Raw genomic sequence first — 25,791 nt, 5'->3', positions numbered from 1 at the left:
ATTTTCTCGTGTTCAGTTGACTTGAACAGTCTTTTGGTGTCCCTGATTTCTAGTCAAAGCCATGAAAGGTTCCATTTTTATTTTGCTGAGGCAATTGGGGTCAAGTGATTTGCCCAGGGTCACCAAGCCAGGAAGTGTTAAGTTTCTGAAGCCAGATTTGAATTCAGGTCATCCTGACTTCAGGGCTGGTGCTCCACTGCACTACCTAGCTGCCCCAGGTTCCTATTTTCTTAGCAAGGAATTAGTCAGTGAAACTTAATTTTTTGTCTAAGCCCCAAACCAACTGACTCATTTCCCAATGCTTCCTGTGCATACAATAAAAAGAATCTTTCAGAGTCTTTGCAATCCACTTGCACCTTATTTTCCTTACAGAATTAAGGGTTTGGGACCCCATCATGAGATGTCTCTCTTCTCCATCCTTTCCACTTCTTTCCCCATAAACAGGGCCCCTCCTTTTCCAGCCAGATGTGATCTCCCACTTGGAAAGAAGTGAAGCACCACGTCCATCAGAAGAAGAAGTCCCCAAAAGCACTGGTCCAGGTGAGTGAGCCACAACCGAGGGACTCCTTAGTACAACAGCTCAGCTCCTCAATCATGGGACAGGACCTTTGAAATATTCCCCAGGTTAGTGAAGCATTACAGAGATGGTGCAATGTGAAGTCTCTAATGTGCTTTCAGCTCATCCAGTGCTAGAGTTAGAGCTGAAGCAGATCTTAGAGAGATCTCCTCATTCTATAGATGGACCCAAAGACCCCGAGAAGAGAAGTGACTTGGTGATACTTACTATGGGTAATAAGGGATGGACTCAGGCTTCCAATCCAGATCCCTGAACTTCAAGCTAGTGACCTTTTCTGCTGTACCACTCTACTCCATTCCCTAATCTTTCACCTCACTAAGTCACTTTCTCTCTCTCTCTCTCTCTCTCTCTCTCTCTCTCTCTCTCTCTCTCTCTCTTTCTTTCTTTATCTCTCTTTCATTTCATTCATATTTCACCCCAGACTCAGCAAAAGATAGATTTTTTGTGTACAGTTAATATACACATACATATCTCTATATATTTTAAGTTTGTTGATTTTAAACATTCTTTTCTTTTTAAAATTTTAGTTCCAAATGTTCTCCCTCCCTCCAATTTCTCTATCACCTACCTTGAAAAGACAAGAAATAAGACTTAAATTATATATGTGACATTATACAAAACATATTTCCACATTCGCCACATTTTTTAAAAGCAAGAAAAATCGAGAGAAGAAAGAATATTTCAATTTTAACCTGAGTTCTCTCTCAGAGATAGCTATTTCTCCATCATGTCTTTTTTTCCATAATTATAACTTAATATTGACAGAACCCATGCCTGAGTAATTTTTTACAATATTATCCGTTGCACTCACTTCTGTTCCAACTTTTCCCCTTCCTCCCTCCACCCCCTCTCTTAGATGGCAAGCAGTCTTATACATGTTAAATATGTCACAGTATATCCTAGATACAATATATGTATGCAGGACTGAACAGTTCTCTTGTCACCATAAGTCATTTAGAATTGTCTTGGATCATTTTTTTTATCAGTAGCTAAGTCTTTTACAGTTGACCATCATTGTAATATAGCCAATACTATGCAAAATGGTTTTCTGGTTACTCTCATCTTGGTTCATATAAATCTTGTCATATTTTTTCTGAAACCAAACTCCTCATCGTTTCCCACTACACAATAAGATCCCATTTTAATCATATGTTAGAAGTTATTTAGTCATTCCCCAATTGATGGATATCCCTTCAAATTCCAATTCTTTGCCCCTACAAAAAAACTTGCTACAAATATTTATGTACATATAGGTCCTTTCTCTTTTTATTTGATCTCTTTGGAATATAGACCTACTAGTGGTATTGCTGGGTCAAAGAGTATATACATTTTTGAAGTCCTTTGGGCCTAGTTCTAAATTATTTTCCAGAATAATTGAAATAGTTCAGTATTCCACCAGTAATTCATTAATATATCAATTTTTTCTTCACATTCCCTCCAGCATTTGTCATTTCTGGTAGGTATGTTCAGAATTGCTTTGATTTGCCTTTCTCTGATCAATGGTGATTTAGAATATTTCTTTTTATATGACTATAAATAAGCTTTGATTTTTTTTATCTGTAAATTGCCAGTTTATATTCTTTAATCATCCCTTGGGGAATAGCTCTTATTTTTACAAATTTGCCTCAGTTGCATACTCAGCAGACTTTTATCAGAGAAACATGCTATAAAATTTTTGATATTATTTCATTATCTATGGTACCTTTCAGCAAAATGTAATTTCCCTGATTATCCCTTTTAATTAGTATATTTTTACTTTTACTTTGTCTGAGATCATGATTGCTACCAATGCATTTTTTTAACTTCTACTGAATCATAATGGATTCTGCTCCAGTCCCTTATTTTAATTCTGTGTGTAAATCTTTCTGTATACTTTTGATAAACAACATATTGTTGGATTGTTTCTAACCTAGTTTGCTATCTGTTTCCATGTTGTAAGATATTCCCACTTACATTCAGCTGTGATTACTAATCATGAATTTCTCTCCATCCTATTTTATTCTATTTCTTCTTCTCTCTTTCTTGTTAGCCTGTCCTTCCTCAAAAGTCTATTTTTCTTCTAAATACAACCTTCCTTAATCTATTCTCCCATTTAGAACACTCATCTTTTCTCTTATCCCCTTCCCCTCAAATTTCCCTTTGGTTAAGGTTTTCTTTTTTTTTTTAATAACTTTTTATTGACAGAACCCATGCCAGGGTAATTTTTTACAGCATTATCCCTTGCACTCACTTCTGTTCCAATTTTTTCCCCTCCTTCCCTCCACCCCCTCCCCCAGATGGCAAGCAGTCCTTTATATGTTGAATAGGTTACAATATATCCTAGATACAATATATGTGTGCAGAACCAAACAGTTTTCTTGTTGCACAGGGAGAATTGGATTCAGAAGGTATAAATAACCCGGGAAGAAAAACAAAAATGCAAACAGTTTATATTCATTTCCCTGTGTTCTTCTTTGGGTATAGCTGTTTTTGTCCATCCTTGATCAACTGAAACTGAATTAGCTCTCTTTATCGAAGAGATCTACTTCCATCAGAATACATCCTCAAACTGTATTGTTGTTGAGGTATATAATGATTTCCTGGTTCTGCTTATTTCACTTAGCATCAGTTCATGTAAGTCTCTCCAGTCCTCTTTGTATTCATCCTGCTAGTCATTCTTAAGTTACATTTCTATACACACCTGAGGGTGCATGTATAGTGTTCCTTCTTTGAACCAACTCCAATGAGCATGAGGTTCAATTGACCCTCCTTTTCCCTCCTTTAAGAAATTCTTTTTTTTTTTCGGTGAATTTTTCTGCTGCTTTTACCATTAGGCCAATTCTTCTTCATTTCTGCTCTTCTATTAGCCTGAGTTATATTTGAAGAAATAATAACTAAAGAGATGCCTTTTCTTGGTTCCACTATCATATGACTAGTCAATGTCAGAGTGAGAATCAAAAATCCTCATACAAGGATTTTTCTATCATCTTGTGCCGTCTCTTTCTACAAAAAAGAATATTTCCTTAAATCTTGATATTTAACCACTTTGCAATGTTTGATACTTCTGAACGACTCTTCACTTTTTGTTTGGTTTATGAGATTGCACTATCCTGATTTCCTCATTCCTCTTAAAATGCTTCATATCTACCAATGTTTCCCCTAAGCCTCAGATTTCAAAATCTTTATCTGAATATTCTGCTTCCTCCTTTTCCTGGTCCTGTATGTTTCGTTCTCTGTTGTACTCTTACCATTTCAGACATGTCTTCCCTTCTCCAGTCTTTAACTAGCCCTTCTCTACTGAGAATTTGGAGATTCACATCTCTCTCTCTATTCACTCACACTGGCACTTCAAGATGGCTTTCTGAGCCTCTCCATTTGGACTTTATCCAAAACACAGTCTTTTTTTCCAACTAAATCAAATATATTATTTCTCTCCCTCTCCCTCAACAAATCTTCCTCTCAATTGTGAACACATCCAGCCATTCTGGAGAGCAATTTGGAACTATGCTCAAAAAGTTATCAAACTGTGCATACCCTTTGATCCAGCAGTGTTTCTACTGGGCTTATACCCCAAAGAGATACTAAAGAAAGGAAAGGAACCTGTATGTGCCAAAATGTTTGTGGCAGCCCTGTTTGTAGTGGCTAGAAGTTGGAAAATGAAAGGATGTCCATCAATTGGAGAATGGTTGAGTAAATTGTGGTATATGAATGTTATGGAATATTATTGTTCTGTAAGGAATGACCAGCAGAATGAATACAGAGAGGACTGGCGAGACTTACATGAACTGATGCTGAGTGAAATGAGCAGAACCAGGAGATCATTATATACCTCAACAACGATACTGTTTGAGGATGTATTCTGATGGAAGTGGATCTCTTCGATAAAGAGAGCCTTAATTGATCAAAGATGGACAGAAGCAGCTACACCCAGAGAAAGAACACTGGGAAATGAATATAAACTGTTTGCATTTTTGTTTTTCTTCCCGGGTTATTTATACCTTCTGAATCCAATTCTCCCTGTGCAACAAGAAAACTGTTCGGTTCTGCACATATATATTGTATCTAGGATATACTGTAACCCATTCAACATGTAAAGGACTGCTTGCCATCTGGGGGAAGGGGTGGAGGGAGGGAGGGGAAAAATTGGAACAGAAGTGAATACAAGGGATAATGCTGTAAAAAATTGCCCTGGCATGCGTTCTATCAATAAAAAGTTATTTAAAAAAAATATAAATAAATAAGTAAATAGATAGATAGATAATAAATAAAACAAATCTTCCTCTCCAATGTCTTCTCTTCTCCAGTGGGTCTCATAATCTTCCTAGATAGAAATGTCCTTCATCTCCTCATCCCATTTCTTATCAAGTCCTGTGTGTTTTCCATTGACTATATCTCTTGGAATTATTAATCCAACTTTTCTTCTATACAACCTAATCCACATCTTCATTTTCTCGTGTTCAGTTGACTTGAACAGTCTTTTGGTGTCCCTGATTTCTAGTCAAAGCCATGAAAGGTTCCATTTTTATTTTGCTGAGGCAATTGGGGTCAAGTGACTTGCCCAGGGTCACCAAGCCAGGAAGTGTTAAGTTTCTGAAGCCAGATTTGAATTCAGGTCATCCTGACTTCAGGGCTGGTGCTCCACTGCACTACCTAGCTGCCCCAGGTTCCTATTTTCTTAGCAAGGAATTGGTCAGTGAAACTTAATTTTTTGTCTAAACCCCAAACCAACTGACTCATTTCCCAATGCTTCCTGTGCATACAATAAAAAGAATCTTTCAGATGTCTTTGCAATCCACTTGGACCTTATTTTCCTTACAGAATTAAGGGTTTGGGACCCCATCATGAAATGTCTCTCTTCTCAGTCCTTTCCACTTCTTTCCCCATAAACAGGACTCCTCCTTTTGCAGCCAGATGTGATCTCCCAGTTGGAAAGAATGAAGCACCATGTCCACCAGAAGAAGAAGTCCCCAAAAGCACTGGTCCAGGGAGCACAGGTCCCACAATCGAGGGACTCCTTGGTACAACAGCTCAGCTCCTCAATCATGGGACAGGACCTTTGAAATATTCCCCAGGTTAGTGAAGCATTACAGAGATGGTGCAATGTGAAGTCTCTAATGTGCTTTCAGCTCATCCAGTGCTAGAGTTAGAGCTGAAGCAGATCTTAGAGAGATCTCCTCATTCTATAGATGGACCCAAAGACCCCGAGAAGAGAAGTGACTTGGTGATACTTACTATGGGTAGTAAGGGATGGACTCAGGCTTCCAATCCAGATCCCTGAACTTCAAGCTAGTGACCTTTTTTGCTGTACCACTCTACTCCATTCCCTAATCTTTCACCTCACTAAGTCACTTTCTCTTTCTCTCTCTCTCTTTCTCTCTTTCTTTATCTCTCTTTCATTTCATTCATATTTCACCCCAGACTCAGCAAAAGATAGATTTCCTTTTCTTTTTGTGTACAGTTAATATACACATACATTTCTCTATATATTTTAAGTTTGTTAATTTTAAACCTTCTTTTCTTTTTAAAATTTTAGTTCCAAATGTTTTCCCTCCCTCCAAGTTCCCAATCACCTACCTTTAAAAGACAAGAAATTAGACATAAATTATATATGTGACATTATACAAAATATATTTCCACATTAGCCACATTTTTTTAAAAAGCAAGAAAAATAGAGAGAAGAATATTTCAATTTTAACCTGAGTTCTCTCTTAAAAATAGCTATTTCTCCATCATAAATCATTTAGAATTGTCTTGGATCTTTTTTTTATCAGTAGCTAAGTCTTTTACAGTTGACCATCATTATAATATTGCCAATACTATGCAAAATAATTTTCTGGTTACTCTCATGTAACTTTGCATCAGTTCATATAAATCTTCTCATATTTTTTCTGAATCCGACCTCCTCACCATTTCCCACTACACAATAAAATCCCATCTTAATCATATGTTAGAAGTTATTTAGTCATTCCCCAATTGATGGATATTCCTTCAATTTCCAATTCTTTGACACTACAAAAATCTTGCTATGAATATTTATATACATATAGGTCCTTTCTCTTTTTATTTGATCTCTTTGGAATACAGACCTACTAGTGGTATTGCTGGGTCAAAAATTATGTACAGTTTTGAAGTACTTTGGGTCTAGTTCTAAATTATTTTCCAGAATAATTGGAATAATTCAGTACTTCACCAATAATTCATTAATATGGTAGATATGTTCAGAATTGTTTTGATTTCCTTTCTCTAATCAATGGTGATTTAGAACATTTCTTTTCATATGACTATAAATAAGCTTTGATTTTTTTATCTGCAAATTGCCAGTTTATATTTTTTAATCATCCCTTGGAGAATAGTTCTTATTTTTATAAATTTGCCTCAGTTGTATACTCAGCAGACCTTTATCAGAGAACCATGCTATAAATTTTTTTGAAATTATTTCATTATCTATGGTACCTTTCAGCAAAAGGTAGTTTCCCTGATTATCCCTTTTAATTAAGTGTTTTTTTACTTTTACTTTGTCTAAGATCATGACTGCTACCTCTACATTTTTTTTAACTTCTGCTGAATCATAATGGACTCTGCTCTAGTCCCTTATTTTAATTCTGTGTGTAAATCTTTCTGTATGCTTTTGATAAATAATATATTGTTGGATTGTTTCTTACCTAGTCTGCTGTCTGTTTCCATGTTGTAAGATATTCCTATTCACATTCAGCTATGATTACTAATCATGAATTTCCCTCCATCCTATTTTATTCTATTTCTTCTTCTCTCTTTCTTGTTATCCTGTCCTTCCTCAAAAGTCTATTTTGCTTCTAAATACTAACTTCCTTAATCTGTTCTCCCATTTAGAACCCTCCCCGTTCTCATATCCCCTTTCCCTCAAATTTCCCTTTGATTAAGTTACCTTTCTATACACAACTGAGTGTGCATGTATAGTGTTCCTTCTTTGAACCAACTCCAATGAGAGTGAGATTTAAGCATTGACCCCCCCTTTTCCCTTCTAGTCTAAAAGCTGTTCTCTGCATGACTCTTTTATTGAAAAAATTTCCCCTTTCTCTTCCCCCATCTCCCAGCGTACCTTTTCCTTACCTCTTCATTTTTTGAAAGGGAGATAATTCCTACATCAATCAGTTCACATCTAAACCCTCTCTCTATGAAAACACCATTTAGCTGCCTAAATGATTATATAAAGATCTTAGGAGTTACATGTATTATCTTCCCACATGGAAATTTAAACATTTTAACTTTAGTGAGTCCCTTTTGATCATTTTTTTCATGTTTACCTTTTTATATTTCTCTTTGAGTCTTGTGTTTGAATGTTAAATTTCTATTCAGTTTTGGTCTGAATGCATGAAAGTCATTTATTTCAGTAAATGTCAACTTTCCCCCTTCTCCCCTGAAAGATCATATTCAGTTTTGCTGGGGAGATTATTTTGATTACAATCCTAAATCCTTTCTCTTCTAAAATATCATATTCCAAGTTTTCTGTTCTTTTAATATTTAAGCAATTAAATCTTGTGTGACCTTGACTGTGGTTCCATAGTATCTGAATGATTTCTTTCTGGCTACTTGTAATATTTTCTCTTCAATATGAAAACTTTGGAATTTGGCTATAATATTCTTAAGTGTTTTCATTTTGGGATCTCAAGAGATAACTGGTAGATCCTTTTGATTTCTATTTTATCCTTTAGGTAGTTTTCCTTCATAATTTCTTGAAATATGATGTCTAGGCTCTTTCTTTGATCATGGCTTTCAGGCAGTACAATAATTTTTAAGTTATCTCTCCTTAATCTGTTTTCCAAATCAGTTCTTTTTCAGTGAGATATTTCATATTTTTCTTCTATTTTTTCATTCTTTTGATTTTGTTTTATTATTTCTTGGTGTCTCATAAAGTCATGAATTCCACTCATCCCAAACCAACTTTTAAGGAATTATTTTCTTCAGTGAATTTTTGAAATTCACCTTTTGAATTTACTGCTTTTGTCATTGGGACAAGTCTGCTCTTTAAGAAATTCTTTTTTTGGTGAATTTTTCTGCTCCTTTTACCATTAGACCAATTCTGTTTTTTAAAGCATATTCTTCAGTATTTTTGTACTTCTTTTACCAAAATATTAATTTTCTTTTAATAATTGTCTTACATCACTCTTCCCCAATTTTTCCTTCCCCTCTCATTTCTTTCTTTAACTCTTCCAAGAATTTTTGTGGGGCTTTTGTCCAATTGGCATTTTTCTTTAAGGCTTTTTTATGGCTTTTTCATATTGTCATCTTCTTCTGAGCTTGACTTGATATTTCCTGCCATCACAGTAGCTTTTTATGATCAAATTCTTTGTTGTTGTTGTTTGTTGATTTTTTCCTGCCTATTTCTTGACTTTGAACTTTATGTTAACATTAGATTATCCTCATCTTTGTGTGGGAAGACACTATTCCAAGCTTCAGCATTTTTTGTGCTTCTATTTTCAGAGTTAGTCCTGGGGAGGAGGGAGTACAAAATTTTGATGCTTCCAAAATGGTGTGATCTAAGGACAAGTATGGTCACTGCCTTCTTGGTCTGCACTCTGATCTTTACCCAGGAAGGACCCCTAGTTCTTCCATAAGCTCTAGCACATCTTTTTGCTTGTGTCTGAACCTAGACACTAAACTCATCTTTGCCATGGAACTACAACCCAGAACTGCATGTGGGCAATAGAATTGCCAGTTAGTGACAGCTATACCTGAGTACCAGCAAAGGACCCCCTATATTCTCTTTATGACCAGTTGTTCAACACTTGTACTGTTTCTGAACTGAGAACTCCTGAAGCTGCTGCTTCTGTGGAAGCTGTAGCTACAGCCATATGTCTTTTTTTTTTTTTTTGTAATAACTTTTTATTGACAGAACCCATGCCAGGGTAATTTTTTTTTACAACATTATCCCTTGCACTCACTTCTGGTCTGATTTTTTCCCCTCCCTTCCTCCACCCCTTCCCCTAGATGGCAAGCAGTCATTTACATGTTAAATAGGTTACAGCATATCCTAGATACAATATATGTGTGCAGAACCGAACAGTTCTCTTGTTGCACAGGGAGAATTGGATTCAGAAGGTAAAAATAACCCGGGAAGAAAATCAAAAATGCAAATAGTTCACATTCGTTTCCCAGTGTTCTTTCTTGGGGTGTAGCTGCTTTATCCATCATTTATCAAATGAAACTGAGTTAGGTCTCTTTGTCAAAGAAATCCACTTCCATCAGAATACATCCTCATACAGTATCGTTGTTGAAGTGTATAATGATCTCCTGGTTCTGCTCATTTCACTTAGCATCACTTCATGTAAGTCTCTCCAAGCCTCTCTATATTCATCCTGTACAGCCATATGTCTGTGGGTTCAGGATAGACCTCTTCCCAAGTGTCACAATTATTTACTTACTGACCTTTTAAGTTTTCTTAGGCCAGAAAAATATCTCACTCTGACCTTTTGTTGTTTCTCCTACTATGAATTTTGAAGCATTGAATTGACACACGAATTGAGCCATTATCTTTAAGTTGTTGAATATTGAATATTGAAGGGAATATTGAAGAATTTAGATGTGTTGCCTCTAGTCCTCAGTCTTCTACTTCTTTCTAAATAGTTAACCCTTTTCAACTGTACTCTGGATCCCATCTTTTCCTGCCATTTTCCACACTGACCTTCTCTAAATCATGTGTTTGCCATTCATTTCAATTCAACAGCCATTTTGCTACTTGTTGTTTTGTACGTATTTTTTTGGTTCTTTGGTTCTTCACAACTTCTTCATTTCTGCTCTTCTATTAGCCTGAGTTATATTTGAAGAAATAATAACAAAAGAGATGCCTTTTCTTGGTTCCACTATCATATGATTAGTCAATGCCAGAGTGAGAATCAAAAATCCTGATACAAGGATTTTTCTATCATCTTGAGCCACCTCTCTTTCTACAAAAGGGGTATTTCCTTAAATCTTGATCTTTAACCACTTTGCAGTGTTTGGTGCTTCTGAATGACCCTTCACTTTTTGTTTGGCTTATGAGATTGCACTATCCTGATTTCCTCTTTCCTCTTAAAATGTTTCATATCTATTATCTGAAATGTTTCCCCTAAGCCTCAGATTCCAGAATCTTTATCTGAATATTCTGCTTCCTCCTTTTCCTGGCCCTGTATGTTTCTCTCTCTGTTATACTCTCACCATTTCAGACAGGTCTTCCCTTCTCCAGTCTTTAATTATCCTTTCTCTACTGAGAATTTGGAAATTCACATCTCTCTCTTTATTCACTCACACTGGCATCTCAAGATGGCTTTCTGAGCCTCTCCATTTGGTTTTGCTCATAAAGTTTCTGATTTTCCCTTGGCAGATAGATTCCTAAATATTTTATACAATCAATAGTTACTTTAAATGGAATTTCTTTTTGTAACTCTAAGTGTTGGGTTTTGTTAGTGATATATAAGAATGCTGATGACTTATGTGGGTTTATTTTATATCCTGCAACTTTGCTGAAGGTGCGGATTGTTTCTTTTTTTTTTAAAGTATTTTTTAAAATAACTTTTTATTGATAGAACACATGCCAGGGTAATTTTTTTACAGCATTATCCCTTGCATTCACTTCTGTTCCAATTTTTCCCCTCCTTCCCTCCACCCCTTCCCCCAGATGGCAAGCAGTCCTTTACATGTTGAATGGGTTGCAGTATATTCTAGATACAATATATGTATACAATAATGTGTGCAGAACCGAACAGTTTTCTTGTTGCACAGGGAGAATTGAATTCAGAAGGTATAAATAACCCAGGAAGAAAAACAAAAATGCAAGCAGTTTATATTCATTTCCCAGTGTTCTTTCTCTGGGTGTAGCTGCTTCTGTCCATCTTTGATCAATTAAGGCTCTCTTTATCGAAGAGATCCACTTCCATCAGAATACATCCTCAAACAGTATCGTTGTTGAGGTATATAATGATCTCCTGGTTCTGCTCATTTCACTCAGCATCAGTTCATGTAAGTCTCGCCAGTCCTCTCTGTATTCATCCTGCTGGTCATTCCTTACAGAACAATAATATTCCATAACATTCATATACCACAATTTACTCAACCATTCTCCAATTGATGGACATCCTTTCATTTTCCAGCTTCTAGCCACTACAAACAGGGCTGCCACAAACATTTTGGCACATACAGGTCCCTTTCCTTTCTTTAGTATCTCTTTGGGGTATAAGCCCAGTAGAAACACTGCTGGATCAAAGGGTATGCACAGTTTGATAACTTTTTGAGCATAGTTCTAAATTGCTCTCCAGAATGGCTGGATGTGTTCACAATTCCACCAACAATGTATCAGTGTCCCTGTTTTCCCACATCCCCTCCAACATTCCGCATTATCTTTCCCTGTCATTCTAGCCAATCTGACAGGTGTATAGTGGTATCTCAGAGTTGTCTTAATTTGCATTTCTCTGATTAATAATGATTTGGAGCATATTTTCATATGTCTATAAATAGTTTCAATTTCTTCATCTGAGAATTGTCTGTTCATATCCTTTGACCATTTATCAATTGGAGAATGGTGGTGTGGATTGTTTCTAATAGCTTTTTGGTAGAGTCTCTGGGGTTCTCTAAGTATACCATGATATCATCAGCAAAGAGTGATAATTTGGTTTCCTCATTGCCTATTCTTATTCCTTTAATCTCTTTCTCAACTCTTATTGCCAAAGCTAGCATTTCTAACACAATATTAAATAGTAACAGTGATAGTGGGCAACCTTGTTTTACTCCTGATCTTATTGGGAATGGTTGCAGTTTGTCCCCATTACATATAATGTCTACTGCTGGTTTTAAATAGATGCTACTGATTATTTTAAGGAAAAGTCCATTTATTCCTATACTCTCCAGAGTTTTTAATACGAATGGATGTTGGATTTTATCAAATGCTTTTTCTGCATCTATTGAGATGATCATATGGTTTTTGTTAATTTGATTATTAATATGGCCAATTATATTGATAGTTTCCTAATATTGAACCAGCCCTGCATTCCTGGTATAATTCCTACTTGATCATGGTGTATTATCCTGGGGATGATTTTCTGTAGTCTAAAATCTTAAATAAGATATTAGCATCAATATTCATTAGGGAGATTGGTCTATAATTTTCTTTCTCTGTTTTCAAACTACCTGGTTTAGGTATCAGTACCATGTTTGTGTCATAAAAGGAGTTTGGTAGGACTCCTTCATTCCCTATTTTTTCAAATAGTTTATAAAGCATTGGGGCTAATTGTTCTTTGAATGTTTGGTAGAATTCACATGTAAATCCATCTGGTCCCGGGGATTTTTTTTTTAGGGAGTTGATTAATAGCTTGTTCTATTTCTTTTTCTGAAATGGGACTATTTAAGCAATTTACTTCCTCCTCTGATAATCTGGGAAGCCTATATTTTTGGAGGTAGTCATCCATTTCGCTTAGGTTATCAAATTTATTGAGCCTCTCCATTTGGACTTTACCCCAAAACACATTTTTTTTCCCTACTAAACCAAAAATATCATTTTTCTTTCTCCCCCTCAACACATCTTCCTCTCCAACTTCCTCTCTTCTGCCAGTGGGATTCATAATCTTCCAAGACAGATATGTCCTTCATCTCCTGATCCCATTTCTTATCAAGTCTTGTGTGTTCTCTATTGACTATGTCTCTTGGAATTATTAATCCAACTTTCTTTCTATGCAACCTAATCCAGGTCCTCATTTTTTCATGTTCAGATGACTTAAACAGTCTTTTGCTGTCCCTGATTCCAGTCTCCCCTACATAAAATCTGTCTGGTTGCTTTATACTCATTTCTAAGAACCTCCTTTTAAAAATACATTAAGCCCTTATTACCTTCTGAGTCAGCTTCAATTTCACTTATTAATAGGTTCTTATACTACCTGAAGGGGCAGCTGCTAGATGGCACAGTGGATAGAGTCAGGAAAACTCAAGTCTTGGATTCAAATATGACCTCAGACACTTAAGCTAGCTGTGTGACCCTTAACTTAATTCTAGTTGTGTCAGTTTCATCATCTGCAAAATAAGCTGGAGAAGGAAGGAAATCGCAAACCATTCCAGAACCTTTGCCAAGAAAACCCAAAATGAGGTCACAAAGAGTCTGACATAATTGAAACAACTGAAAAACAATCTATTAATAATAATATAACATTTATATAGCATTTACTATGTGCTAGAAATGAGGCTAACAGCTTTATAAATATCTTTTTTGATCCTCACAGTAACCTTGCAAGATAGATGTTATTTTCACCGTTTTATAGATGAGAAAGAGAGCTAGAGATAGTAGCCTGCCTAGAGTCATATAGCTAGTGTCTGAAACCAGATTTCAAATGAGATCCTCTTGATTTCAGGTCTAGTACTCTATTGCAAAATTACACTCCAGCATTCTAAACTCTATTCCTGTCATGTAATTATCCTTAACATCCCCAATGTAGCTATATAAACATATTAATTCCTTTATCTCTCCTTCAGTACTCCTTTCCTCCTATGGACTATGTGAATTGATTTTACTGATTCTCTGAGATCATTCTTTTTAGAACCACTCTCAATTTTAAGAATTTATTTTTTTGACTTTTAGACTTCCATTACTTTAGAATTTCTTTGATTCAGGTCCATGACCTTTTTTTAAATACTTGGTAACTATGCTTGGAATTATTTTCTTTGGTAATTTTAGGTATTTTATTTTTTATCAATTTAAAAAATATACTGAGGACGGGAATAAATACTTATACTCTGTTCCAAACACTATGCTACATGCTTTTGTCAATATTTATCTCATTTTATCCTCACAGTAGCCCTACAAGATGAGTGCTGTTATTAAGATCTTTATTTTACAGTTGAAGAAACAAAATTAATTTGTCCCTAGGCACACAACAATAAGTGCCTGAAAATGGATTTGAGTTCTGGTTTTTCAGACTTCAGATCCAGTTCTCTGCCCTACAGGCACTGAGGTCCATAGGCTTTATCAAAGGGTTCCATGACACATACAAAAAAGGTTTAGAACCCCTGCCTCAACTGGTGCATGAATGAGAATATTTTTGTGCTTTATGAAATGATAAACATAATGAATGCAGAGAAGTATGGGAAGATTCATTATGGAAATATCCAATGAATCATTGATAGGTATTGCTACTAATCATATTTATGAACACAGAGAGATCTAGGAGACCAAAGCAAGGTAAATTGTATGCTCTAGCATTGGCTCCAGAGTAAAAAATAACTCTGAACCAGGAACTGAGATATCCTAGAGTTTATATAGTTTCTAATAATACCAGAGGGGTGAAGGATTTTGGATTATAACTGCCAGAAATAGAAAGGAATTTGCAAGAGTTAAACAGGAGAAAGTAAAGGTTTATATTACAGAGATTACTAATGAAGAAAACCTCATTAGATCTAATTTATCAAAAAATCACTAAGAGATGAGGATTCTGGAATTTAATCCACCAGCTAGGTACCATCCAGTCTTTTATTCCATTCAATTTTTTGTTTTAATCAACATAATTAAGAATTTTAGTCTTAGTCAACTACATCAGTTTCTTCACAATTAAATTGGCTATATTAGATCTAAATAATAATGGATAAAAAGGAATTTTAAAACTCTTACAACAGAGTTATATGAACTGATACAAAATGAAATAAACAGAATCAGGAAAATAATATACACAATGATTGTAACATTGTAAAGTGAAAGAACAACAATGATAAAAACCATCTAAACTAAAAATGGAGAAATGGTTATATAGAATGCTGCAAATAAAGAAAAAAAAATTTTATGTGGCTTAATTTCTAATATTTTCTTGCTTTTCAAAGTTTTTAATTATAAAAGATAGTTGTTGGGGGAGGGAGGGAGTTGGGAGAGGGGGACTGGAAAATGCAGATGATGGGAAAACAAGATCAATAAAAACACATTGTATTTTAAAATGCAATTTTTAAAAAATTGTATGTGAAAATAAGTACAATAAAAATGCACATGAAGATGTAAAGTTTCCTTAGCTATGGATAGCAGTAGTGGCAACTGTTCTCCCTAATTACAGCCAAGGATCTCAACCTTATTTTTGCTTCAGAGGGGGATAATCAATGAATGCATTGTAGAAGAAAGATCCAAAGGGCAAGTTGTCCCTTAAAATGGTAAAGAAACCAGATTAATCAAGCTAGCCCAGGTTGTTCTCATTGTTGACATTCTTATTCACATGATGTTTAAAACTGTCATAGAAATGTCCAGTGATTCATTATTAGGTATTACTGACAACGATAATTATCTACTCAGAGAACTGTAAGAGGCAATTCATTATATGCTTCAGCATAAATCCAGAAGTCAAAATTAGCTCCGAACCAAAGACAGATTTCTTAAATTTTAAATTTTTACAGAAAGATGAAAATTTTTGGATTAAAGCTGCTAGAAAGAGAAAGGAATTTGGAAATTACAATAGCTGGGCAGGAAGAAATAAAGATGTCTGTTACAAAGATAACTAAACAAGAAAATGGCATCAAATCTAGTGTATTTAAAAAATTGCAAACAAGGAAGGGATTTGGGATTTATAATCATCAGATAGATATCATAAATTCTTTTACTCTTATCCATTTCTTATCTCAATTGAAATAATTTAGTGTCTAGGAAAATCTCAGGTGTCAATGTGACAATTAAAGTGGCTATTCAAGACCCAAATTAATAGTAGAGGGAAAAATGAAATAGAAAGCTATTATAAAGCTTACATAATTTTTTCTGAAAAGAAACCCTTGAAAACTATAAGATTAAATATTCACTTAGAACTTGCTAGGCTTAAATAGTTGGATAGGATCAAAGTTTATAGGTAAATCTAGAACACTTGATTTTAATTCAGTGCTAATTTTTCCATATACTAGTTTCTTTTGTTTTTTTTCCCCCATTACAAATATGTAGAGTCAAGCAGAAAAGTTTACTGCATTAGCCATGCCCAAAAAAAGAAAGAAAGAAAATATATTATGAGTCCAATATTAAGTGAAAAGCATGTTCCATCATGAGTCCTTTGGAATTATGTTGAATAGGGGAGGAGAATATACTAGAGAAAGGGGGCATAGTGGAAAAGTCAGTCAGAGATATCTCAGAATAGTACAGTGAAATGAGAAATGAAGACATATCTGTCCTTAAATGCAGGTTTTTCTGAAACCATTCAAGTCATCATTTCTTATAGCACAGTAGTATTCTCTATATAAGCTCAATTGCTTCTATACATTGTGAACCTCATCTATTCCACTGATCTAGCTCTCTAATTTCATGCCTAGTGTCAAATTGTTTGATAGTTACAGGTTGTAGTATAGATAATGAGAGACCTGGTACTCGTGGGCTCTCTCTATCGCCCCCATTAATACCATTAATATTCTTGACCTCCACACAGATTTTATTATTTTTCTAGCTTTATAAAGTAATTCTTTAATAGCTTGATTGGTATGGCACTAAATAAATCAATTAATATAAGTAGCATTATCATTTTATTAGGCTTGGCATATCCATGAGCAATTAATATTTTTTCATTTCTTTAGCTCTGCCTTTTTTGTCTGTGGTAAGTGTTTTGAAATTATGTTCCTAATGTTGCTGTGTTTATTGGCAAGTAGACTTTACAAGTATTTTATACTGTCTGTAATTATTTTAAATAAAATTTCTCTTTCTCTGTCTTCCTTCTGGATTTTGTTGGTAATATATAGAAATATTGGTATTTATATGGGTTTATTTCATGGTTTTGCAGAAGTTTTTTTTTTAACATTAGTTTTTTTAGTTGATTCTCTAGAGTTTTTAAAATAAACTATTATATCATTTGCAAAAGTTAAAACTTTGTTTTCTCTTTGCCTATGTTTATTCCTTCAATTTATTTTTCTTGTTTTCCTTGCTAAAAATGTTGCTTAGCCAACTTTTGTTGCCTGCTTTTGGTTTTAGATATATACTACTTATTTAAGGAAAATACTTTTTTTTCTATGCCTTGTGGTGGGTTTTTTTTAAATAGGAATGGATTTCATCAAAAAGTTTTTATGCATCTATTGAAATGATATTTTTGTTGATTTTATTATTAATATGAAAATTATGCTATAGTTTTCCAATATTGAAAGAGCCCTTCATTTTGGTATAGTTCAGCCTATGTGTGTGATCTTTGCTGTAGTCTTCTTGCTAAGATTTTAAAAAATTTTATATCACTGTTTCTTAGAGAATTGGTTTATAGTTTTCTTTTTTTTTTTTTTTTTTTTGACTTTATCTGGCTTAAGTATCAAGACCATATTTGAGTCCTAACAGGAATTTAGTTGGATCCATTCTTTATCTATTTTTTCAAACATATTATGTAATATTGGAATTAATGGTTCTACAATAGCTTTTTTGTTAATTCTCAGACCCCTCAGCACTGACTCTGTGATGAATGAGAAAGACTTATAAGGCTAGAATCTCATAGTCTGAATTAGTTAGCTATTTCATTATTGTCTTATTATCTACAGAGTCTATCACAATTCCTGCTACACAGTAGACATTTAATGTATTATTGAAAATTAATTGGTTGAATCAAAATCAACAGACATTTATCAAATGTCTACTAAGAGCCATATTCTGTGCTAGGTACTCCAGATTCTCTTAGGGGAATATAAACTTTTCATAGATTAGTAAATATAGGATAGATATAAAATTAAGACAAAAGAATTCTGTCAGGGAGATAGTATTACAACTGGGGGTGGGGAAGATGGAGATTAAGGAAGGCTTCTTAAAGGAAATGGCATTTGATCTGAGTCTTAAAGGGAGTTAGGCATACATACCTTAGAACAGCCACCCAAGGATTGTAATAATCCTTATCTATGGTCATCTACCCTCTGCTTGAATACTTCCTGAAATAGTGAGGTCACTGTTTTATGCAACAGATAATTCTCTTTTGGAAAACTAATAATGAGAATATACTTTGTTCATATGAGAGAAAAAATGCTTCCTTATGATTTTTGTTGGCTTTTACAAAGACATATTTATTTGAAAAGGTATAATAACAAATATATAAATTTATTTTTCCCAAATTTATGTGGGAGCCAAAATACCCCCACCCTCATCATTACGCTCAGAGCTTAGCTTGGTTCCTTTATAGCACAGTTCTAGTTCCAAGTTCAAAACCTCATTGTTCTTAATTTTGTCATTGAGAGGAAAAGTGAATATCTAGTGCCCCTAATTGACTTTCAGATAATTGAGGCTAATTGCCATGCTTCTCTGCCTGTCTTCTTTTCTCCAAGCTAAATATTCTCATTTGTTTGAATAATTTTTTATGCCATATCATTTCTGGACCCTTCAGTATTCTGGTTGCATTCCTTTAGGTACTACAGTAAGTCAATGTCTTTCCTGTGATTTAAATATCCTACCTTTCTTGTATTCCCAAGCAACCAGTAAAGAAACTTAGCAGCAATGGGAGATGAAGTTTGTTTTGCACCACTAATTCATCTTGAACCCATGCTAGGTCTTAGCGGTCATGGCTTTATTTTCCCAGTGAATAAAAGCCATTTCTTTGATGATACAATTCTAGAATTTTCTAAAGATTAGAATGTGACTTATCAATTAGTAATTTATAGAATGAACCTGTTTGATATTTTTGAAAATTAAGACAATTTGCCACTTGCTAACAATGATTCAAAAGAAACAGAAAATGTAGGTTGTAATTTCAGATTAAAAAAAGCAAAAAGGTGAAGCACAGGCAAATGATAATCACACTTTTAATTTTTGAGATTTAACATTATTTAAAGAAGAAAGGTTATCTGTTATCTGCTCAGCTAATTTGAAATTAAGTTAAAGCCTTTTAATAAGAGAGCTATTAACCTTTACCTTCATCAAGGACTACCCAGAAATTACTGAAAATCAGTGTTCTGTCCCACCAAATGTTGATAGTGACATCTTTTTGTTTCTTTCAGATTCTCTTATTCAGGAATTCCAGGAGTCAGTGCCAAAGCAGAACATTTCCAAGGGAGAGTTGCCCAAGAAAATAGTTATACAGGATTCCAAATTGGGAAAATACAGGAAATGTGCTGTCACGTTACAGAGGAAGGACAATCAGGACAAAGCATCTACACCTATGGCAATAACTCATGAACAAAATATATCTGGGAAAAATCTAGGTGTAATCCCTGTGTTACAACAAAGAGTTAAAAAAGGAACAACTATCCCTAAACGCAAGATACATGCAAAGACCTCGAAGAAGCATTCAAATATTCTTAAGAGCTACAAAATCTCGTTAGGTAAAAAGATTCGTAAGTACAACAAACACAAAAAATCTTTTAGTTATCACTCAGACCTTATTAAATATTATAGAAAAGCTCATGTTAAAAAACCATCCACATCTAACGAACCTGGGAAAGCTATCAGCTCTCAGAAATATCTTCCTGCACATAAGAAAATTCGTAGTGGAGAAAAGCCTCTTAAAAGCACGGAACATAGGAAAACCTTAATAAACAAGGGAAAACTTAGTGGACAGAAGTTAATTCATACTGAAAAGAAACCCTTTGCATGCAGTAAGTGTGGGAAAACTTTTACATATAAGACATGTCTTATGAAACATAGGAAACGTCATAAAACTGAGAAACCTTTTAAATGCCAAACATGTGGAAAGGTCTACCGCTGCAACTCATCCCTTATTAAACATGAGAGATATCACACTGGAGAAAAACCATTCGTGTGCAATGAGTGTGGTAAATGTTTCATAGATAAGGGGAATCTTAATGCACACAAGATAATTCATAGTGAAGAAAAACCCTTCCAATGTGATCAATGTGATAAGGCCTTCAAAAGTAGAACAAGCTTTAGACGCCATCGGGAATGTCATACTGGAGAGAAACCCTTCGAATGCAACGAGTGTGGGAAAGCCTTCAAAATAAAGTTTTACCTCATGAAACATAAGAAATGTCATACAAATGAGAAACCTTTTAAATGTCAAACATGTGGAATGAGCTGCAGCTCTAAACCATCCCTTAGGAAGCATCAGAGACGTCATACTGGAGAGAAACCATTTGTGTGCAATGAATGTGGTAAATGCTTTATAGACAAAGGAAACCTCAATGATCATAAGGTAATTCATAGTGAAGAAAAGCCCTTTAAATGTGATAAATGTGGGAAAGCCTTCAAAAATCGATCAAACTTTAGACGACATCAGAAAAGTCATACTGGTGAGAAATCTTTTGTGTGCAATGAGTGTGGGAAAGCTTTCATAGATAAAGCAGACCTTATTGTACATAAACGAACCCATACTGGGGAGAAACCCTTTGTATGTAGCGAATGTGGAAAGGGCTTCATACGTAGTGGAAAACTTACAGAACATAAAAGAATTCATACTGGGGAGAAACCCTTTGTGTGCAGTGAATGTGGGAAAAGCTTCAGAGAAAAGGGAAAACTTAATGATCATAAGAGAATGCACACTGGAGAAAAACCCTTTGAATGCAATCAATGTGGAAAGGCCTTTACTTACCAGTCAAGTCTTACTGACCACAAACGAATTCATACTGGAGAGAAACCCTTTGAATGTAATGAATGTGGAAAAGTTTTCCGATATCCATCAACTCTTAATGACCACAAACGAATTCATACTGGAGAGAAACCATTTGAATGTTATGAATGTGGAAAATCCTTCAGAGTTAGGATAGGTCTTACGGCACATGAAAGTGTTCATTCCGGAGAGAAACTCTTTAAATGTCTTGATTGTGGTAAAGCCTTCAAACAAAGAATAGGCCTTAGTGCACATCAGAAAAAGTGTCATAAAGATGCAGAAGCCTCCACAAACAAGGAGAAACCTTAGTGTACATAAGAAATTTCATATTGGAAAGAACTGAATGTAATGAAGGAAGAAAACCTTTAGCTAGCGTGCATACCTTATGAAGCATCAAAGACTTCATACAAGAAAGAAACCTTTTGTATACAGACTGTGAAAAGCTTTCCTAGACAAAGAAAACCTGGATTAAAGTAAGAGAATTCATACTGGAGAAAAACCCTCTGAAAATAATGAATGTGGGAAAGCCTTCATCAACTATTCATCCATTAGGAATCATAAGAATGGCAAAATATTTAGCAACAATTCATGCCTTATGAACCACCAAAGTTTCCATCTTTGCCTTTACAAACAACTCATTTCTTAAGCAACATCAGATAATTGATAGAATCTCAGATCTTTAAGGAACTTCAAAGACCATCACATTTAAACTGTGCCTAACAAAATTCCCTCTATAACATACCTGAAAAAAATTATCATCCAGTCTTTGCTTGAAGACATCTATTTGAGAGGAAACCCACTACTTCATGAGGCAGCCCATTGCATTTTGAGATACCTTTTTGTAAAGAAGTTTTTCTTTCAACAGGTCCATCTTGTCTACAACTTTCTGCCTTTTAGGGACAGTCAGAATAGTCTCTTTTTCCTCTTTTTCCTCTTTCATATGCTTGGCCTTCAGATGAAAACTATTATGTTCCCAAAACTCTTCTCTTTTTAGGCTAAATATCCTCAGTTCTGTCAGTCAGCACTCCTATGCCACATATTTGAATATGTGACATGGAAAAACTTTCAGGTATAGAAGATGTCTTGGTGAGTATAATAGAATTTATTGAGAACTTCATGTATATGAAGTAGATAAAGCTGTGAGCCTGGAGTCAGGAAATCATGAACTTACATTTAACCTCATTTACTAGAACAAATTCTTTGTTCTGGAAAAATTACTTTTCCGCTGTTTGCCTCAGTGTCTTTAATTGTAAAATATAGACGACAATACTTAGCACAGTACTTGAGATCTAGTAAGTGTTCTCTGTGTAAATGCTTGTTCCCTCTTCTTTTCCTTCCTCATAGAATTTGAATTCTCCTTAAATATAATGATATGAAAAACTTTAGCCTCTGAAAGACTTCTTACTGAGCACAAGATATAAATATTAGAAATCATTCAGTGTTCTGAATACTAACGAGACAGATTTCAGTACTGTATGACTGCTTGAATTAAGGCAGATAACCTGGATCTCACATACCTACCCCAATAAAAACTTGAAATTCATGTCAGTGTAAATAGTAACCAAAAATCCAGTAAGAAATTATACTAAATGACTTGAGAGTTGCAAAAAAATTAAAAAAAAAAAAGTTAACTGAAAGCCAGTTAGCAATAGGAAAGGGAACCATCGGTGAAGTCAACTCTAGCTCCCCAGCCCAACCACAATAACAGGCTGAAGATAACTTATAATTTCCAAGGACTCTGTGTTTAGAAGCAGAAAGAGTAGAGAACCCCCCTCTACAGAACCCCAGGGTGGGAACCTTATAAGCCCTGGGAAGGAGCACTTACCAGAGCGGCTTGGCAGCAGAATAGGACATCCCAGACACGCAAGGGCTTTAAGGGGCTTAGCATCGTGTTCTGGGATTCAGTAGAGGACCTCGAGCAGTGTAATTCCAATAGGTGGTCTGTACAGAAGCTTATGGGACCCAAGTTGAGACTAAACAAGGTCAACCATCTCACCTAAAAGCACACTAAGAGATGGAACTTGGCTACAACTCAAAATCTCAAAGGAAGAGTAAAAGCTGGAAATATGACTAAATCAAAGGAAATTGTGATCAATATACACAGTTACTATAAACTAGGAATTCTTAAAAAGAAAGAGTAGCTCTATGACAGGGGCATCTATATAGAATGTCAGCCCTAGAATCAGAAGGATCTGAGTTCAAATTTAGGCTCAGATAACTTACTAGCTCTATGACTCTGGGCAAGTCACATCACCCTGTTTGCCTCAGTCTTTTCATCTGTAAAATTAACTAGAGAAGAAAATGGCAAAACCAATCCAGTTTCTTTCCCCAAAAATGGGAGAGTCCAAATAGACTTACAAAGAATCAAACACAACTAATTGCCTAAACAATAACTCTATGACAACTAAAAGCATTAATTTAAAAAATAATGGATTTTCACAAAGATTACATGAATACTTAGATGAAATAAAGCAAGAGGAAAAATAAAACTCTGAAAGAAAGAGTTTGAAAGAGAATAAGTAACTTAGAACAAAAACTATTAAAACTTACTCAGTATCAGACTATTTGAGTCCAGAATAAATTAAACAGAAATCAATGACTTTGTGAGGTGGCAAGAAATATTTGAACAACAACAACAAAAAAAAAGATTGCAAAAAAAAATTTTTAATGCAAAATATAGCAGAAACAGCTGACTTGGACAACAAATTGAGGAAAATAATTTAAGAATCATTAAATTCCATGAAAAACATTTGTATAAAAAGCCTAAACATTGTTTTCAGTAAGTCATAAATGAAAAAACTTATTTCAATGTCATATACTAAAACTATAGGGCAAAATGGAGAGAAACTTCCTGAAAGAATTAAAGGAAAAATCTCAGGAATATTATGGTCAAAATCCAGATCATCCCATCAAAGAAAACATACCATAAGCATCAAGAAACAATACCAAAACAAAAAACAGAACATCACCAGAGTCACAGAAAAGGGAGCAGCTTATACTAAAAATTAGAGGACATCATGGAATACAGTATTCCAAAAAGGACTTTTAAAGAACTCTGATCAAAACAGTGAATATATATAATCTGCAGGGGGCTTGTGACAGAGCAAGTTACCCACCTCCAAACAGAGAGAAGATAGTTATTGTTATTGTTTGTCCTTTGTTTCTCTCATATCTTCTCATCTTCAGAAACCTTCAGAAGTGGAATTGGCCTCTTCCAACTTTTCTCTTGAAGCTTGAAACCAGAAGTGACTCTACTGGCACTTGAAAAGTCCCAAACCAAGACTGGAAAAGGCTAGAATTACATGGTCCTCCATGATGGGATGATAGGCACAAAGTGCAGAAAAAGACATGGTTTTTGAACATAACCACTGTGAATTTACTTTGCTTGAGTATGCTTATTAGTACAAGGGTTTCTCTCTCTTAATTAGGGGAGCAAGAGTTAGCAATGGTGATTTTTTTAATCCTAAAACTTTCCTACCAAATCCCACTTCCACAAAGAAAACACATAGCAAATTAAAGAAAATAAAAGAAATCAAAAACATATATTGAGAAAATAAAAGAATACACATTGAGAATATATATAAACACAAATATGAAGAATTAAAGAATACATATAAAGAAAAAAAGAAAACACATAGCAAAGAAACCCATTTATCCAAATCAGTAGCAAAACAGAAATCAAAGAAGGTATATACAGGAGTATATACCAAACAATACAGAATAAAAGCACTCAGTGAGAGAGAGAAAGATTACCCATTCTGGAGAGAGAGACTTGGATTTTATCCAAGGGGAGATTCCCTGAAGTTTCTGGTACAAGAAGCAGGGAATAAAGACATCATAAAGACTGTCCATTCCTCTCATATCTTCTCATCTTCAGCAACCTTCAGAAGTGAAATTGGCCTCTTCCAGCTTTTCTCTTGAAGCTTGAAACCAGAAGTGACTCTACTGGCACATGAAAAGTCCCAAACCAAGACTGGGGAAGGCTAGAATTCTCTTAACTTTGCCCATCCCTTACCCAGGGATTCATTCATCTCCACAGATAAGGAAAAAATCCTGTACAAATGGTTTTGGAGACAGGTTACATTCCAATTTATTATATGTTTTTTTTTTTAAAGAGAAAATTGGTATGAAATGGAAGTTCACAGTATTGTATATTTTTTGTGTTCAGCTGTGTGTAAATAAGAAATTGTTCTTTGGGTGTTAAAGTTTGGAATACAAATTAAAATTTTTAAATGGAAAAAAAACCCTTTGAATATGATCACTGAAAACCTTTCAGAGGTAATTTGTTTTTCATCAGACTTCATAAAATTCCTGTTATTCACATACTATTGGTGTATATTAGTTATATTAATGTAGAAGAAATTTTATTCATGGCTGTCACTTTAAATACTAGATAGTTGAAGATGTCATGTTTTCTTATGTGTTGTTTTCTGGTTTATAAAATAAAAATTCATTTGTTTCCAGCTCTAACAATTTCTGAGTCGGTGAATCTTTTTCTAAATGTTCCCTCCTCAAATCTCCTACTAATTTAAATTGTTTTCTCAAATGGTTTTCTTCTTGGTAACAGGATTACTGGTTCTATAGATATGACCAGTTTTATGTGATATAATTTGAATATTTCCAAAATGTTAACCAAGAAGACCACAGTAAACCAGTAGTTAATGAATTTAATTTCCTTCCACTGCCTTGCTGACGCTGTGTGCAAAACAACAATAATGAAACTAAACGTAACTAAACAACTTTAATATGCAGGAAACGGAACCTCTTGTTGTT

General features: G+C 34.7%; 1 protein-coding gene across 1 annotated transcript; it reads left to right on the top strand.

The window, feature by feature from the left end:
- The first annotated feature begins 576 nt into the window (after window positions 1-576).
- LOC127556651 (zinc finger protein OZF-like) lies at window positions 577-25,491 on the top strand. The gene is made up of 2 exons (XM_051989925.1): window positions 577-624; window positions 19,454-25,491. Exon 2 carries the CDS (start codon window positions 19,615-19,617, stop codon window positions 21,325-21,327), a length of 1,713 nt encoding a protein of 570 aa, XP_051845885.1. The 5' UTR covers window positions 577-624; window positions 19,454-19,614; the 3' UTR covers window positions 21,328-25,491.
- The last annotated feature ends 300 nt before the right edge of the window (window positions 25,492-25,791 follow it).

The sequence above is a fragment of the Antechinus flavipes genome, chromosome 3 (assembly GCF_016432865.1).
Source record: "Antechinus flavipes isolate AdamAnt ecotype Samford, QLD, Australia chromosome 3, AdamAnt_v2, whole genome shotgun sequence".
In the NCBI taxonomy this organism is placed as follows: domain Eukaryota; kingdom Metazoa; phylum Chordata; class Mammalia; order Dasyuromorphia; family Dasyuridae; genus Antechinus; species Antechinus flavipes.
Note: the sequence above shows the minus strand (reverse complement) of the source record. Positions and strands in the feature narration are given on the sequence as shown.